General features: G+C 40.2%; 1 protein-coding gene across 1 annotated transcript; it reads left to right on the top strand.

The window, feature by feature from the left end:
- The first annotated feature begins 420 nt into the window (after window positions 1-420).
- On the top strand, window positions 421-15,374 carry LOC145404310 (uncharacterized). Its single transcript, XM_080275833.1, has 7 exons — window positions 421-935; window positions 2,863-3,034; window positions 4,291-4,401; window positions 7,333-7,483; window positions 8,078-8,193; window positions 12,104-12,228; window positions 14,661-15,374. The coding sequence occupies exons 1-7, from the start codon at window positions 513-515 to the stop codon at window positions 14,838-14,840; spliced, it is 1,278 nt and encodes a 425-aa protein (XP_080131959.1). The 5' UTR covers window positions 421-512; the 3' UTR covers window positions 14,841-15,374.
- The last annotated feature ends 2,142 nt before the right edge of the window (window positions 15,375-17,516 follow it).

Consider the following 17,516-nt stretch of genomic DNA (forward strand, 5'->3'; position numbering starts at 1 on the left):
TCCTCTTACCTACCACGCGAGATGTCACTATACCTAAAAATAAAACAGTAGATAAGTTACAAAATTTGCCTTACAAAATTACTGTTGGCACAAAAATAGTGAAGTTATCAAAAAAAAGACAATAACCTGAAATCCCCATGTACATATTATTATCGACAACGAAACCCATCGAGTACACCGTTGTTTGCATTGAAGAAATTAACTTCATGATTTTTATGGGAATACAGTATAGCTGGAAAGCCAATCGTACCCCATAATACTGTCCGTGTGCTGTGAAGTTCGTCTGTTTTATAAATTTTATGTAGTTAATAATAGTAATAAAGCCTTCAGTTTATCCCATCGATATTAGCGTCCGTATTTAAGAAATGAGGAAAAAGAGTTAGTGTTGGTTCACATCGCTCAAAGGCATCAATTGTTTATCTTCGACCTGCGGACAGTTTTTATTGGGATTCCTCGCAGACCTCATATTTGTATTTGCCTGATGACTTACATGGGATAAGTGCAGTGAAGCTATGGACTCTGGGATTGACTCGACAGAGAGCAGTAACGGGAGTGTGGAAGAGGCGGCCAGGGCTACTGCACTTTCAATGGAGGGCCAACAGGACTCTGTAGGGGACGTTCCATCAGAGGGAATAGTTAAGTGCTTGACTGGTGACACGAAAGCTTGTATTGCTCCGCCGTCAGGAAGCATTAAAACAGAGGCCTGTGTATTGACTGATGCCAAAAGTATTGAGGTTCCTTCCACTGTGGAAGACACCCTAGCCAAGACACAGTCAGTCCCATCTCCTCTAAGGGCATTGGCTGCTACTGCAGTTAATGATAGACCTGTCCGAGTGAAAACATTGGAAAATAAGAAAAACAACAGTGAAATGTGTCTGTTTGCAGTTCCCACAGTTTCAACGCCTCCTAATACTCCTGTACACAACTTTCAAATGGTTAGTATTAACAGGACCACCTCTTAAGAATAAAAATTTTTAGCTACCTTTGGACTGATTCAGTGACTTTTACCAGATTTTCGTGAGGCTTTCAGATCGGTCAGGACTAGTCAGGCCGGTGAAAAAGAGAAATTTGTCAAAAAAAAGCATGAGTTCCTCGTTTCTTCCAAATTCTTCATCTGCTCTTTTTTTTCTCTCTCTCTCTCTCTCTCTCTCTCTCTCTCTCTCTCACTCTTTCTCTCTCTCTCTCTGTCTATCTCTCTAGTTTCTTCACCTCCTCTTAGCATACAGCTCTCCCTCTTCCTCCGTATGTTCAGTTCTTCTACTTCCCATCCAGACAGTATATGCTTTCATCTTTTCTTACACAGCTTATTTCACCTCCTTATTCCACTATAGTGTTCATTTCACATTCATCTTCTTACTTCATCTCCTAACCACTCTTACCATATCATCTGTTATACTGTACCATGTTGATTATTAATATTGTGAACAGGTACAGTATAAAATATTTTGTCCTGAGTAATCATTTTACTACTAATTACTGCCTGTAATAATCAGTGGAAAGAGCAGCTTTATGTCACAGTCATGTATATTCATCACTGACACTTTTGTTTGAGCTTTTCCCATTCAGGCACACCACCTTCTTAAAGGGTGTCAACTGAGTGGAATTTCCGTTATGTGGTGTTCTTAGGTGTAAAGATCATATTTTGACTGAGTGTACGCAGAGTTATTTCTAGACCATAAAATACTTGAAGAAAGTATTTTAGTTATATGCAGGAAAGGCCATACAATGATGTCTTGAAGATTATGTTCTTTCAGAGAATGTGAGAAAAGTGTGAGTGTGTGAAAGAGTAGCTGGAGTGTCATAGTGGATGTTCATAAAATTATTTCTGGGGCTTAGAGTGCTTGTATTGTAGACGATATTTGTTCTCCCTACGTGTCAAGTGGGGTTGGTGGAGGATTAGTGCCCCTCCCTGTAAAACAATTAACTCTAAGCTTTTGGCCACCCCGTTTGGGATACATGGCGTCTGGCAGTGAATGAAAAAAAAAAACACAGACTATGTAGTTGCCGGTATTTGTGGTACGGTACAGGTAAAGGCTCTGTCTCAAATCTAAGGGTGAGAAGCACTGTAGAGGGTACAAAATAACTGGAATATCACTGGAGGCCAAAACAAATTAACATTTTAGTTAACTAAGAAGTGATTAGAATTGCCATAGCAGAAGATAAAAGAGCAATGCTGCTCATAGAGAAAAACCATTACTGTATGAGGTTGCAATGCAGATAGGAATCTAAGACATTTCACAGTCTATTAGGCTCCTCACAATCCACAAAACTACCCAGATAGTAAATGAAACATAAAAAAGATATTTGCTCAAAAGACTAACAACTTACTCAAAGAAGTGAGCATCCCAGTGGCTGAATGGGAGTACAAGAAGCGGCATTGACTTGCAAAGAGAAGGCTGTTGTTACACCCCATAGAGAAAGCAGAGGAAGTGTGTCATACAATGTTCACTTTGAATGAGTGGGGAAGATGCTTACTACCATAAGGGAAAGTTGCAATGCCTTGTAAATAGTGAAATGGAGACAAGAAGCGATGCACTCTTTTCTCAGTGTGGAATCAAGGTTGATTTCTCCTGTATGCCATTTAAAATGCCAGAGTGGTGCTGTAACTTGGTAAAATTCTCTTCCTCCAGTTGCTTTTCAATAGGAAGTAGTGTAGGCCTATATTGAAAAGTATGATGGGTGCTGAATGGTATTGACATAGTAATGCTGATACCGGTACCATTCGTTCAGTATCAACTTTGAAAACTGTGAAGTCTCCTTCATTTGGTATTAATACAGTTGTATATCTTTATTTTGTCTTTAAGCATCCTCACAGAAAAATAACATCTAAAATATGTGTAGGAATAAAACTGTGTTTTTCAGACAAAGACTGAGGAGAAAGAGAAGAGTGATATGCAGCTTCACCTTCAACTATGTGATGAGGGCAACTCCACAGATGGTGCTGACAACACCTTCGACCTGGAGCCACCACCAGGGCTTACCTTTGCCAATGTGTCTCCATCCATGTGTCTCAGTCGAGGATATGAAGCTTATTGTGAGTACACTGATACAATTGTTTTTCCTGTTTTTGCTATAATGTATTATCACAGTCAGTGGCCTTATGTAGCTATGATTTGCTTTGACTTTGATTCATCCATTTCTTGTAAACTACAGTGTAGTACTGTCATCCGTTTAGAAAGTACTGTGGCTAGTGTATGAGAGGCTTGGAAAACTTTGTGCTGGAATACAGAAATTGTATGATGGATTATCTATAGCCAGACACCACAATCCTGTAAGGGGTGGCCATTTGTCTTTGAGTTAGTTGTTCTTACTTTCGCCTCTCCTAGCCAGCACAATGGTTTTATTATGAATTAATATGAAATTACTGGCTTAACTAGGAAAGTTGTACAAGCTGGGAGCGAAGAATTAGAACAATATGGAAAAAATGAAACTCGATTCTACATTCACTCAAGCTCAAAAGAAAAGCTGTGAATTTATTAATTACAGCAAAGTAAATGCTTACATTATAAGAGAACTTCATCCATCCATCATCCAATCTTATGTTGTCCCATGAGGAGCATAGGAGCCCAAGGCTAGGCAAGTTGGTCCTGACATTTCATGATGAAAATGACCAGCCTCATTCATCCCTGAGTGGCATTACATGAGCAATAAACCCCAACCACCCCTTGGATATAAACCTGCACAGGTTCAATCCAATTGGAGCACCTTAATTTCCCACTAAACCACCAAGTGCCAAAATTTGGCTATATGGTTACCACCCAGCATAGTAAATGGCTTCCTGGTGTACAGGAAACCATTTGGCTTGTCACTCAGTGTAAAGTCACCTATAGACCGAAGGAAGAGGAAAGAATGAAAGAAAGAAAGACAAACAGAAGGAAAGAAAAAAGGAAGAAAGGAAAGGGTAGTCACCTGAGAGCATTACTACATCAAGTGAGTGGATGGTGAGCACCCCCACCTACCACCACCCAGTATAAATCTGAGCTTACTGATAAGGCTACATTGCCTAGATCCTGATCAATAGATGGGGAAATTTTGAGGAAGAAGATTAACATTATTTTCAGAATTATCAAGAGGTAAAGGTGTTGTTAGAATAACACCTTGTAGTCTGTTCTGTGCTGTAGAAATGACTAAAGTAAGTGTTTTTGTTTACATGTGTTGACTAAGAAGTTTAAGTACAGTACTGTTCAGTATATAATGTAATTTTTAATCTGTTTAGCCCAGGGATATGGTGTCCTAAGAAGTATCAGTACAGTACTGTTCAGTATGTAATATAATTTTTAATCTATTTAGCCCAGGGATATGGTGTCCTGCCTTATGAAAACAACTCTCTGCACAAAAAGCTGCGAACACTACGCCTGAGAATGAAACATCATCAGTACAAGATTGTCTGTCCAAGAGCAAGTATGTGACACTAAACATTTCCCTCATACATTTAATAACATCAAAGTGGGGAAATTGTATGAATCTTTCAGCCTATGTCTTCTTCAGATTAGGGTACTATGCAAACTAAATTTAGAGAATACAGTACATAGTATACTGTAGTAATAATGCCCCAAAATTTGTGGCACCGACAAGGAACTTGCACATTGTGGAGCTGTGCAGCCACATTGGAGAAGCTGCAGCATCCATTCAGGAGCCAGACCTCATATTTCCCTGCACCTTGCCATGGGAAAGACCCTGGTCTGACCCTGGTGAGGCATCGTCAACCACAAGGGGGATGGGACTCCTACTTAGTGTCATACACTGTGCTGAGCCATAGGACGTTCCCACAGAAGCAGTTGCATACCTGTGATTAAAGGGTCTGATCAGCCAGACAGACTGGGGTTAAGCAGCAGTTACAGCAACACCAACAACAACCTCAGAATTCATAGGAAATGTAGAATTAGTATAGGCGTCAAAGAGTTAAAGGAAAAAAGCTTCCATTACAAGGAGGCAGATAAAAGTAATGTATTGATCAACTGTACTGTAATCGCTACATTAAAATACCAGACATGGATGTGAGATGGGTACCTCTTTAATAGAACAGATGACAGACGGACAACCAGGTTAACTGAGTGATACTCCAAAGATGGAATGAGAGGAAGAGGCAGACAGTGAACAAGATGGAGTGATGAAATTTGGGGATATACAGAGATTTAATGAAACAGACAAACAGCCAATAGGTCAGAGTGGAGAAAGATGGGAGAGGCCTTCATCCTTCAGTGGATAGACTCAGGCACTTGATGACGATGATGATGATGATGATTTTATTATGATTACTTTATAAATACCTCTATCATTATTGTTGTTGTTATTACTGTTATTATTATTGTTGTTGTTATTACTATTATTATTATTGTTGTTGTTATTACAGTAAAACCTCACTATAACAGACTAATTGGGGCCCAAGCCACTCCTAAAAAAGCAACATCCTGACTTTACCCTACTAGCCTGGACTTTTTCCAATATATCAGACATTACTCTGGATCGCACCGACGGTTTTTAAACTGTTTTCACTACCATTACAGTACTGTACAGTATTATCCCCTCGTTACAATAATCAAACTGTATACAGAAATATATATAATAATACTGTAATGTACTCTGATAAACATGGCTTTTATTTCCCTTATTGTGGTGAGCATAGCTGAAGTGGTCAGGCAGTCCAGGCTGCTTCTGGCTATATCGGACTTTCTGCGATATATAGGACTTTAGTCCAGTGGCTCCTTGAATCCGAAAAAGCGAATTCCGGTCTATTGAAGCCTATTATATCGAGGTTTTACTGTATTATTATTATTATTATTATTATTGTTGTTGTTGTTGTTGTTGTTATTATTACTATTATTTTATTTATTTATTTATTTATTTTATAGTGACATTGTGTGGTGGGGGGTGCATCTAGAGTTCAACAGGTGTGAAAGGATTGCTCTTCCTGGAGAGTCTATTGAGTGTGTGGAGTTGTATTATTTGGGGGACGAGTTAAGTGCTGGGGGTGGGGCTAGAGCTGGCTCTGTGGTTAGGGTAAGGAGAGGTTAGAGGAAATTTAGGGACCTGTTGTCTCTCCAAACATTGAGAGGGCTCTCCTTGTATGATAAAGGATCTTTGTATGTAGCATGTACAGTATTAGCAGTGTAATGCTGTATGGTAGTGAAACTCGGACAGTAAAGGAAGAGGATATTCATAGATTCAGATGTGCAGAAATGCCAGTGATCAGTTGGATGTATAGTGTGTCCTTGATGCGAGGCCTGAGGGACTAGGACTGGGATTGAAGAGTTGAGAGGGAGGATGAGACTTGAATGTATTGGTGTTGTGATAAGGAGGAGTAGATTGAGATGGTTTGGGCTTGTTGAGAGGATGAAGGATGACAGTTGGCTGTGGAAGGTGAAAAGTGTGAACACTGCAGGTAGAGTTGCAAGAGGAAAACCAAACAAAACCTGGGACAAGGTTATAGTGTGACCTTAGGGGTTGAGCAACATGGAGAGCCACCACTCGGTGACCAAGGCCAATGTATGCATGCGTGTTGAAGCTTTTATAAATGATGAATGATACGTTCAGTGTGTGAACAATGAGTAAAGATGAAACGATGTATATTTATGAATTTCACTGTGAATTGGACATAATGCTCCTCGTGGTAACATTTTCAATGTAGCAGAAGCAGTTGTATCCTCTCAGGCTGTTCCAGTGCAGGTATATAAAATGAAGCTGTTCTGTCAGTCATTAAGTGAACAATCACTTATGATAACATTTTGTGAGGTGTCCTTGCCCCTCATTGTACTATCAACTGTTTATACAGTTATCACTGGGTCTTATTATTAAAATGTACAATACAGTAGTTTGTTACCATTTTATCAGGATTCCAGGTGCAACTAGGGTGATGATATGTTTACATCCCTCACCTAATCCATGTAAGGAATATGTCCAGGACAGTGAAAAAGGTTATAGAGAATGTCAAGTTTTCTTTTGTTGTAGAGGGAATGACTTTTTTTTTTTTTTTTGGGTTTGTGTACTCTGCATTTTTTTATCTGAAGGAGTTACTGAAAGTGTTACTGTAAATGCTTCCAAACATACTGAAGGAGTTACTGAAAGTGTTACTGTAAATGCTTCCAAACATACTGTAGTTGTTTATTTTATAGTACAGTATTTGTCTGTTGTAACTTCTGAATGGTTTTATACCTGTATTACTGACTGTTCCATCCATCCATCATCCAATCCTGTGTTGCCCCACGAGGAGCGTAGGAGCCCGGGGCTAGGCAGTTGGTCCTGACATATAAGATGAGACTGTTAATAATAATATTTGTGCATTTAATTATTACAAGTTTTTTATATGACGTGATTTCTGCTGTTGGGTTGCAGAGGAGAGGAAACTGTTCATCGCGGTGAGCCTGAATAATGTAGCGACGGTGGAGCAGCTGCTGAAGGATGGTGTCAGCGCAAAGGTCACGGACAACAAGGAGAGATCACCCCTCCATATTGCTGCTTCGAAGGGCTACACTGACATTGCAAGGTGAACAGTTTGTACACATTTCTCATATGCCCTGCAACAGATTTTTGCCATACTGGTACAGCTTCATTTTTGTAAGGGTTATGACCATACAGGACAGTGAAAAGCAGTTAGGTAATGGAAAATAACTGATGAGGGGAATGGAAAGCCAGAAGGAAAGTGGGAGATCCTTGGAGAAGTAAAAAGAGAGGGAAACTGCAGTAATGAAAGGCTGTGGTGACCCCACCACACATCACATGTAATGTCTCATAACTGCAGTGTTTCAGGTTGAAAGAAGGACCATGAAACAAACTCCCTGGGAGGGAGAGCGGGGTGGGGGGAATGCCAGAGGGCTCTGCTGGCCGCAGGGGGGTCAGACCACGAAAGTGTTAAATTTAGGTATAAGAGCCCTAATGTAACTTGACTCAGATATTTTCTGATTTCCTATGGGATATGCATGTTTAGAGTGAATTCCCCAAGAATACTCATGTGACTTATGAGATGCAGAAATGATGTGGTGAAAAACAAGAAAAAAAACCTAGAGGAGCAGTGGACTCAGGTAGTAAAGTGATAATATTTCATAGGGGTTGTGTGCAGTTCAAACAATTTTAATTCCAGGTTGCTGCTACAGTATGGTGCTGACCCCAATCAAAAGGATGCTGTTGGGAACACTGCCCTACACTTGGCTGCCTGCACTTCACACATCCCGACTGTGACACTCCTCTTAAAAGCTGGTTAGTAAAAAAAAAAAAAAAAGGCGAGGCAGAAAGCACATTTTGACTTGTAACAAGGGAATTTTGAGGCATCCTTTTTGATAAGGCTCTTGGTCACTTTCAACACCACCAAGGCATCACAGATGATGATAAGGAATCAGTCCAGACTCAGAGAACTGAAGACAGCTGACATTGCTTCTTATCTCTAGTTATAATCCTTGACAAGGAATGGTGACCTTCATCCAAGATCACTGCTGTCTCATTTGCTCAAATAAGCATGTGTTTGACTTTGTGGCTCTTTGCCTGGATGTGGAGTATTTAAAGGCTTAATTTTGTTCATGGATGCTGGTTTTACCACCATGAATTGTGAGCATGACCTCAGTTCAACACAGGTCAGAAGAGGGACTTTACTCTCTTGGTGTGGGTTTAGTGCATTGGGTGCTTCCAAACTCATTGACTGTCAGTTAAGAGAGAGAGAGGGGGGGGGGGCATCCTTCAAAAGGAGGAAGCCCCAAACATCATGAACATGGGCAGAGACTGGGGTTGTTTGGTGTTACTAAGTATAGTAGCACTGAGGTTCAACCAAGTGTTCTGCACTGGATAAGCTGTGCCACAAAGTGATGCTCTGCTCAACCAAGGCCATGCCAGTGTTCCAGAAAGCACGTACACAGAAGGGGACCATAGTGCTGAACACCCTGAAGTACCAAAAAGTACAATAAAATGAAAAAAAAAGGCATAAGACAGAAAAGGTGAAAAGAAGGCTCTGAGAATCAGAGGGACAAGGGAGAGAAGAGAAAAGAAGAAAAAAAAAAAAAATGAAAAAGCAGGACAGCCCAGAGGCTGCTGCTAGAAGGGAAGATCGCTTACACAGAAAACCATGAAAACCTCATGGGAAAATGTGGCAGGTGGAACTCACTGTAACTTCACATGCTTTTTGGCTTTCCAAGATGTTGTGGTATATTCAGCGAACCACAACATTAACCCATTAGCTCCCAAGGTTCCTGTATGAGGGATTGTGCTGGAAGGGTACTAAGCATACTGCCCTCCACCTGTCGGCTCATAGTTGCAAAGGTCATAGGTCCATACCCTGGGGCTCACTTTTCATTTAACTTTTGAAAATGCCCACATCTGTCCTGTACTGAGGACACTGGGCGCAAATGGGTCAATGAAACTAATAGATTTGCCAGTGCTTAACCCATTAGCTCCCAGGGTTCCTGTGTGAGAAATTTTGCTGGAAGGGTACTAAGAATACTATACTCCTCTCCGCCTGTCGACTCATAGTCGCAGAGCTCGAAGGTCCTTACCTCAGGGCTCCCTTCTTCATTAACTCTTGAAAATGCCAAGTTGCGTCCTGTACTGAGGACACTGGGCACAAATGGGGTAAGGTAAAAGCTAAAAATAAGTAGAAACAGAGCCATAATGCTGGTTGGGCTCCAGTATGTTTGGCTAACAGTGACAACAAATAGCTTGAGGACTCAGATGCTGGGAATGGTACCTGTGCCTACAAATATCATGACTGGCCATGTCACAGCCAGCACCAAAAGTCCATGAGGTGTAGGTGTCCTTGTCATAGATTTTTCACCTCTCATTTAACTATTTTCCTCTTTCTTTCTTTCCTTCCTTCTGTTACTTCTCTCCGATCTCTTTTCTTTCTCACTATTTTCTTTATCTTGTCATGTCACTTGTAAATTGAAGGCTAATAGAGAATGAATGAACATGACGGAAGTAATGTGGATCCTTAGCTACTTCCCTTACCAGTTTGGCCAGTCTGTTTACATAGATAGAAGGCACATACTGAGATAAAGGTAATTCTTTCTCTCTCTCTCTCTCTCTCTCTCACGAACGATATAGAAATCTTTTCATTTTGTTGGTTTAATAAATTGTTACAAAGGTTGAAGAAATAAGGCAGTGAAGCATTAAAGGTAAGTTGACTTCCTGGATGAGACTAGCCATGATGTCCAGAAGTGTCCAGTTTGCTAACCCTGGGGAGCTATGTCCATGCCACGGACAAAGGAAGAAGAAGACATAGTTAACAGACATGATGGGAGCACGGGAATAACACCAAGAGATGTGAGAGGAGGATGCTGGGGAAGTTGTCCTCTCCTGGCAAGTTCTGGGACTAGTGCAAGAGACACACCAGGGACAGCCTGTTAGATTCATCCATTAGGGGAGGAAGTTGATCTGTATGGGGTTTCACTTCTAACGCCTTGCATGATGCTGCAGTCTATGTTTCAAATTGTATCGTAAGACCTGGAAATCCTGCAGAATGTCCAATGATAGCAACAGACAGAAGCACTAAAGGGTTTCACTCAGAACATTGACAATGTCAAGCTGGGAGGAAGCTCAAGCCATCCCTCCTTCCCCAGTGTAAACTTGTAAGAAGGAAGCTAGGAGGAGAGCATGGACAGCCACAACAGAGGTAACAGAGAAAAAACTGGAGGCCCACCAAGTGGCACTTCAAACACAAACAGTGAAAAAAAAAAAAATAAAGAGAAACTGGAAGAAAGAGAGAAATGAATGAAGGACAGAAGAAAAAAAAGTATCCAGGCTGCAAAGAAAAGGGGAAGAAGGACTGAAACAGCAACTCACCCAAGATAAGAAGTAGAACAAGGTGATTTAGAGAACTTTAAGCGAGTATGGTCACAGCATAGTAAGCAAAAGACCACTGGCAAGCAATACATAACAAAAATAAACTGGAGCAAAGACAACATGGTGACCTAGGAAGTTTGCTTGTTTTGTAATGACTTGATGCAAACATACCAAGCTGCTCTGTGGCCACTTGCTTTAACGTTATAATTTTAATTCCATCATGTTATGTGCCAGTGTTATTAAATATGAAGTATTATTTAGCATGGTCTAGTCTACTTAGCCATAATGGCTCCTTAGTTTGGAGTTGATTCCCTTTTATATCAAGGGCCTATACAAGGACTCGATCAGCATTTTTCTTAGCCACGTGAGCACTTGCAGTAGGAGCCAACCTAGGGCTCATTTAGAGATAATTGGGCATCAGGCATTGTATACCAGCAAATAGAAGGATTTTTAAAAACCTGATGCTGACAAGGAGCCTATACATGGTGGTGCTGTGCAGCCTGGCTGGAGTGAGTTGCTGCAGCATCCACTGTTTCCTTGCACCTCACCTTAGGGAAGGACCCAGGTCCCACTCTGGCAAGGCAGTCTACTGCAAAGGGGTGCCGGTTCCCTGCATGGCATACATATTACAACTGTATACTGTACCTGTAGGGCAACCCCATAGAGGCAGTTGTTTACTTGTCGACAGAAGTGCCTGACCAGACAGACTGTGGTTAAGGAACAACAACTTTAAAATCCAACAGTTCAGTTATTAGGTTGTTCCAAATTGTAGTGTGGTGTGACACTGCTCATAAGTGTTTCTTCCTTGCCAGTTATGTTTATACTTTTGCTCATAAAAATTATAGTGCATCCAAATTCACATTTCTTTAATGTCTGCTATCTCTCTTCCCTTAACTTACTCTCACAGTTCTTGCTCCCTTGCATCCTTTCTCCTTCACCTTAACTTCTCACTATTCCTGATCCCTTGCATCTTCTTTCCTCCTCACAGTTGAGATGCTTGAAATCCAGACTAACTGAGTTTCCTAACATAAGGAGAGTGAGAGTTGGTGATGCTGCATGCATCAGCCAGAACTGTGGGGAAGTGTACATGATGAGATTGCACCTGGGGTTACTTTTCTTCCTTTGAAACATCTGGAAAGAAATCACTGAGCTGTACTTTGAATCTCACCACCACATGTGGATATAGAAGATTTGAGTAGAATTATTATGTATTTCTATGTCAGTGTTAATTAGTCATTGAAAGACACAGTATTTGAGTTCATGTATACAACAGTGATCAGTATTTTGAATATTCTTTTCAATTTTCTTTTCTCGATTCCACGTTGGTGGTGGTGGTGAGCAGGAACCAATGTGAGGCAGGCAGACAACCAAGGATACTCTCCTCTGCACTTAGCCCGCTCCAAACTGAAGCTCTTACAGCGTGACAATAACTCATCTTCACAGGACATCAAGAGGCAGGTCTACCAGGCAAGTAGACATAATACTGTATACTTCAGTTAAATGCTTGTAGTGTTAGATGTGATTGCCTGTTTCAAACTCTGATAGTCCATTATACATCAGTGAGATAGTGTTAGATATGATTGTTTGAAACTCTGATAGAGCATTCAGTAGCAGTCATAAGTAGTGTCATATTCATTTTTCCAGTTGGTTTAGGGCCTAAAAAGAAGATCTATACTGGTACTGTACACTGTATCGTTACTCTCTCCTCCATCCCTTTGAGGAACCCATTGAAGTGGCTTTGAGCCACTTATGACATGTAGGCATTATAAATAGTAACAAGAGGAATCATCTCAGATGAAGAGCTGTGGAGAAGGTATATTACTTCTTGCCTCATGAGGCACAAGGATCTTCCTGTGAAGTCATTGTTGTCTCATCCTCTCTTTGAAAAGAGCACCTGATGTAATGGGTTCCTGCACCTCTGGCTGCAGGGCTGGCAGGAGCCAGTGCTTCACCATGCCTAATTTCTGATGATTCTTATTTAAATTTCATCAAAAGACACACTATCTGCCCTCACTGACTTTAATGAGTCATACAGTCCTGATGGGGTCTCACCTGTTCCGTTCTGTGGACACCCTGTTTAGGCAAAATCCTTATTCTTTATCTGTTAGCTTGTATCTCTACTTTATGGTGGGCTTTATCTCCTGTCTCAAAGAAGAGTGACTGCTCCTAAACCTCTACTGCCCAATCATTTATAAAGTCTTTTATTTCTTAAATCTTTGAAACTATCCATAACAGGTAGATTTTGAGACAACTTTCCTTTCATAACCTTATTTCTGACTGCCAGTGTGAGTTCCATCAAGGATGCTGCGCTGATGATCTTCTTACATTCTTCTCTAATTCATAGTCATCATTTTTTCAGTGGAACCTTAACTGTTGTGGTAGATATCGCTAAAGCTTTAGACAGTCTGGCACAGATCTTAATTTCCACACTGCCCTTCTTTGATTTCCATCCATTCTATATCTTCATCTCGAGTTTCCTCTCTAGTCATTCTGGAGCTGCAGTTGTAGAGAGCCAAAGTTCTAACACTGTCAGTAGTCATATGCCTCAGTGTTCTGTCCTTTCAGGTACCATCTTGCTTCTGTTCATTGATGTCTGTCTGAGCTGTTCATTAGTCTTATCCACTTATATGCTGATGACTCCACTTTTCACTTATCAGCCCCCTTCTTACAGCAGTCACTACAAAAATCATAGGATGAGGCTTTGGCACATCTCTCCTATGATTTATCCTGTATTTCTGCATGTGATATAAAATAAAGAAATCATTACTTTCCTCATCCTGCCCTTGGGTAGGAAAGGAGGTCTTGATGATGATGATGATAATCACTTGTATTGCCTCAAAAACCCAGTTTGTCCGTACCTCAGCTGGGCATAATCTGCAAGACAATTCCCTAATCTTCAACAACACACAGCTTAGAATTACATTGTTTCTTAATATTTGTTGTGTCTTGTTTCCTTATTTCTGTCTTGGAAATATTACCTAACTACATTGGCAAAAAAAACAGCTTTACAGAGGAGAGGTTTCCTGAAGTAATTCCATGCAGTCTTTAACCTCAGTTGTTGCAGACTTTCCACACGCACACTGGAACCATAAGGCACAACGTTCCAGTACTGGAGCAGTGATCATGTGCATGTCTCATGGCCTGAGGCAACTACACCTGACTGGGGTGATGTCAAGCTCAGTTTGAGCCAAGAGTGACATCACATGGCCCCACATTATAGCTGTTCCTGAATGTGTTCATGTATTTGTGGTGGAAGTCAGTGTATATTGCAGTTCAGTAAATATTGTGGCCTCTATGTATTAAAAGCATTCCAAGTTGGAACAAAATCACAATGATGGAGGCAAATAGCATCTTTATTATATTCCTTTCCACCCTTCTGCAGTTCTGTAATATCCAGACAATGTATCTGGTCGGGCTAAATTTTGTTGCAACTGAAATTTTTTTTCCAAGGTTGTTAGTAAAATATCATGTTAGGTGTCCTTTTTTGGAACATTTAGATTCCCAAGAGCATAGAGGTCTGAAAGTATGGGAATGTAATTAATTCTGTCAGTCTCACCCCCTTACAAAATGTGACATTAGGCAAAACATTCATTGAAAGAGGTAACACTCTCATCTCCATTCAGTTACAAATTGAACATTTATGGAACTATGACAGATCCTTAACGTAGCACCACCTTCACATTAAACCATTTATACATCTTACCCATATCTGTGCCTTATTCACTGGATGAAAATAGTTTACTGCAGTAAAATGATATGCTGTACAGTACATTGTAAATTTTAATTTTGTAATAATAGTTTTTGTGTTGTATGGTTTAATATCCTCGCATTCTTGTTTCAGAACATGATTTATGTAATACTGGTACTACAGGTTCCTTAAGCATGGGTTTTACCCACAGGTGATAGAGATGATGCAAACATTCTTGGAGTGTTCTGGCAGCCATGCAGAGGCAGAGCTCTTCACGTCTTTTACCACACAGCTCACGCTCTCAGATTCTCGCCAGCAAGTGGAAAATGACTTATCAGCATTATTGGACTCACTAAACAACCTCAGCCTTGTTAACCGTGAGGCAACATGATGTCACTTTGTTGCTCATCCACTATTCTATGCGATCCCTTTCATTCATTCATTTTCACACATTGATTTTTTCATTATCATAAATTCCCTAAAAATGTCAGTGTCATATTCATTTCCATTCATTCCTCCCCTCCCCCCTTTTTTTTTTCCACATCTGTGTAGTGCCAGACTCAGACAGATTCAAGTTATGCAGTGCCTGTATATTTTCCTTTCAGGTCCAAGTAATGATATTGGTGCCTCATAAAGCAATACAATGGATGGCTGACATATTTCAGTCCATCATACAACAGAACCTTTTTTGATGTCTTTAAATGACCATTCCATTTGCTTAGTGTAAGTGCTATTTCCTCATTTTATATTCAATAGGTTTAACAGCAAATTCCTATTTATGGAAATAATCAGGACAAACAGTTTTGTAAGCCAGAGATGCATTTATGTAAAATGAATTATGAAAAACACATGAGTAATGTTGTACATAGAAATGCAGTAATTACCTTTAGCTTATGTGCTATTTAAATTAGAAACTAAATATAATCCTCAATATTTGCATTGTAGTTTAGTAAACCCCAAATGAGAAATTCCATACAACTTCTTTCAGGATGTAGGGGCCCAAAGCTAAGTAATCATAATCCAGTCTTGTCCTCTGCCAAGATAAGGAGCACTGTAGCATGCCATATATCCGGAAACTGCCTATCTCAGGTCTTTAACTCATTTTAATAAAGCTGATGTTTTAATCATATCTCAAGGCCGACGACTGTCCCACTAAAAACCATGTATGACCGCTGTGTGGCTGCAGAAATGCTTCTAAAGACATACCGTACCCTACTGTGCAGAGGCAAAACAAACTTGAAACAATAGCAGTGAAAAGACTTAAAACAACAAACATTGTAGGCTATCATTCCAATAGCTACCATCACTAAAACTTAACAGTTACCCTCACAACATAGATTCTTAAACTTCCTTTGGTTTTATTTCAGTGATATATACAGTACAGTATGTGGTTTCTCATTTCTTGCATGGAAAATGAAATTTGAAACAAAAAGTAATAAGAAGGTTAGAGCAAGAAACTTAAAATTTATGCTGAAGTGCTAGAGCCATGACTACAAAGAAAAGGGTAAGGGAGAGAATCAATAGGAAGTAGGAATACTAATCTGCATGGAACCTTCGTTTGTTATGCTGTAATTATGATCTCACCTGCCAACTTTGTTTACTTTGTCAGAAAGGCTTACACTCTCTCCCACACCACCCATTTTGACTCATGATGTTGTGGAATGAGTTATTTTTGTTGCCTCATCTTCATTGCCCTGATTCATTACAGTATGCTGTCCATCTGGCTCTTCTCAGTTATGACCTTGCTGTTACCTGGCATTCTCTCCCATCTTCTTCCCCTCTTTCCTTTCCTCCGTCTTGTTACTTCTCTCCCTCTCATTATTATTTTTTCTTTTTCTTCCTCCTTTTTTTGTCACCCCTTCCTCTGTCTTTTCATTCTTTTCCTCTCTCTCTCTCTCTCTCTCTCTCTCACAGGTGTTTTTGTTGGTATCTCACTTTAGCTGATTCACTGTTACTGTTTAGTGTTATACTGCTCCAATACAGTATTGGTAATGATTTGTCACAAAAGTTGAAGAAACGAGAAAAATTGGTCAAACACTGAAGATCTTTGAAGTTTCTGCTGACATCAGTCAGTGTGCTCAGGGACAGCATTACCAAACTGTAAACTTAAGTCACTGTTGAGCCCCTTTGAGGATCTGGAAAAAGCTTATCTTAAGACCATATATCTCTGGGAACAGCTATACATTTGAGGTATGATAAGAAGCCATAACAAGTCTACTTCCCTTGATGGAAATACATAATTGATAGATCTCCAATCAATTCTTGGGGATTGTACTTACGCATATTGGAAGGCCACCATAATTAATTGGGTGCTCTAGCTATTACTGTAGATCATCAGTGGTTGTTAAACACAACAAGTGAGGGGGGGGGTGAGTTGGGGGGAGGGTAGTCAAATGGTGGGTGACAGAGCGACTTGGAGGCGTTTTGTCTGCAGCCACCCTTTGCGGGATTAGGGCGTCGGGCTCTAGATAGATAGATAGACATCACCAATATGTGACATCCTTTCAGACAAGAAGTGAGATTATCAAACATCGGAAGGTGGCATCACTTTACGCTTAAAAGTTTGACCATTAGCAATAAAACAAGAAATTTCCTGTGTTCTGTAAGTGGGAACTACTATAGTCATGGCATATGACTCTGAGGTTGTCATTAGGGCAACCTACCATTAAAAAGCGTGTTCCATTTCGTGTATAACATGAGACGCAAGTGATTCGTGTATAACATGTTCATGTATAATAATGTTCGTGTTTAATATATTTGTGCATAATAATAAGATTTGTGTATAAAATGACACGAAATTGGATGCACTTTTGAATTGTAGGTTGCCAGGGTATGATATTGACAACCTCAGAGTCGTGTGCCATGATTATAATAGCATTTCAGTAAGTCTGTTTTGTTTTTGAATTTTGTATTTCCCATGTTATCAATGCACTCATCATTTCTGGTCAGTGGATATGTACTGTTTCTTGTTCATCTTTTGGTTAAGGGCAGGACAGCATCTTGCGGTATCCACTCTGGAGGTGAAGAGGCAAATGAATCACAAGACAGGTGGACTGGGAGTGGCCCA

The sequence above is a fragment of the Coenobita brevimanus genome, chromosome 63 (genome assembly GCF_032717465.1).
Source record: "Coenobita brevimanus isolate Jiangsu-jjx chromosome 63, ASM3271746v2, whole genome shotgun sequence".
Taxonomy (NCBI): Eukaryota; Metazoa; Arthropoda; class Malacostraca; order Decapoda; family Coenobitidae; genus Coenobita; species Coenobita brevimanus.

What these genes read in the sequence shown, in the direction of transcription:
- LOC145404310 (XM_080275833.1), top strand. Translation starts at nt 513, where the DNA reads ATGGACTCTGGGATTGACTCGACAGAGAGCAGTAACGGGAGTGTGGAA. An exon ending in CTGTACACAACTTTCAAATG is followed by an intron (nt 936 to 2,862) that starts GTTAGTATTAAC and finishes TGTGTTTTTCAG; the next exon opens with ACAAAGACTGAGGAGAAAGA. An exon ending in TCGAGGATATGAAGCTTATT is followed by an intron (nt 3,035 to 4,290) that starts GTGAGTACACTG and finishes TAATCTATTTAG; the next exon opens with CCCAGGGATATGGTGTCCTG.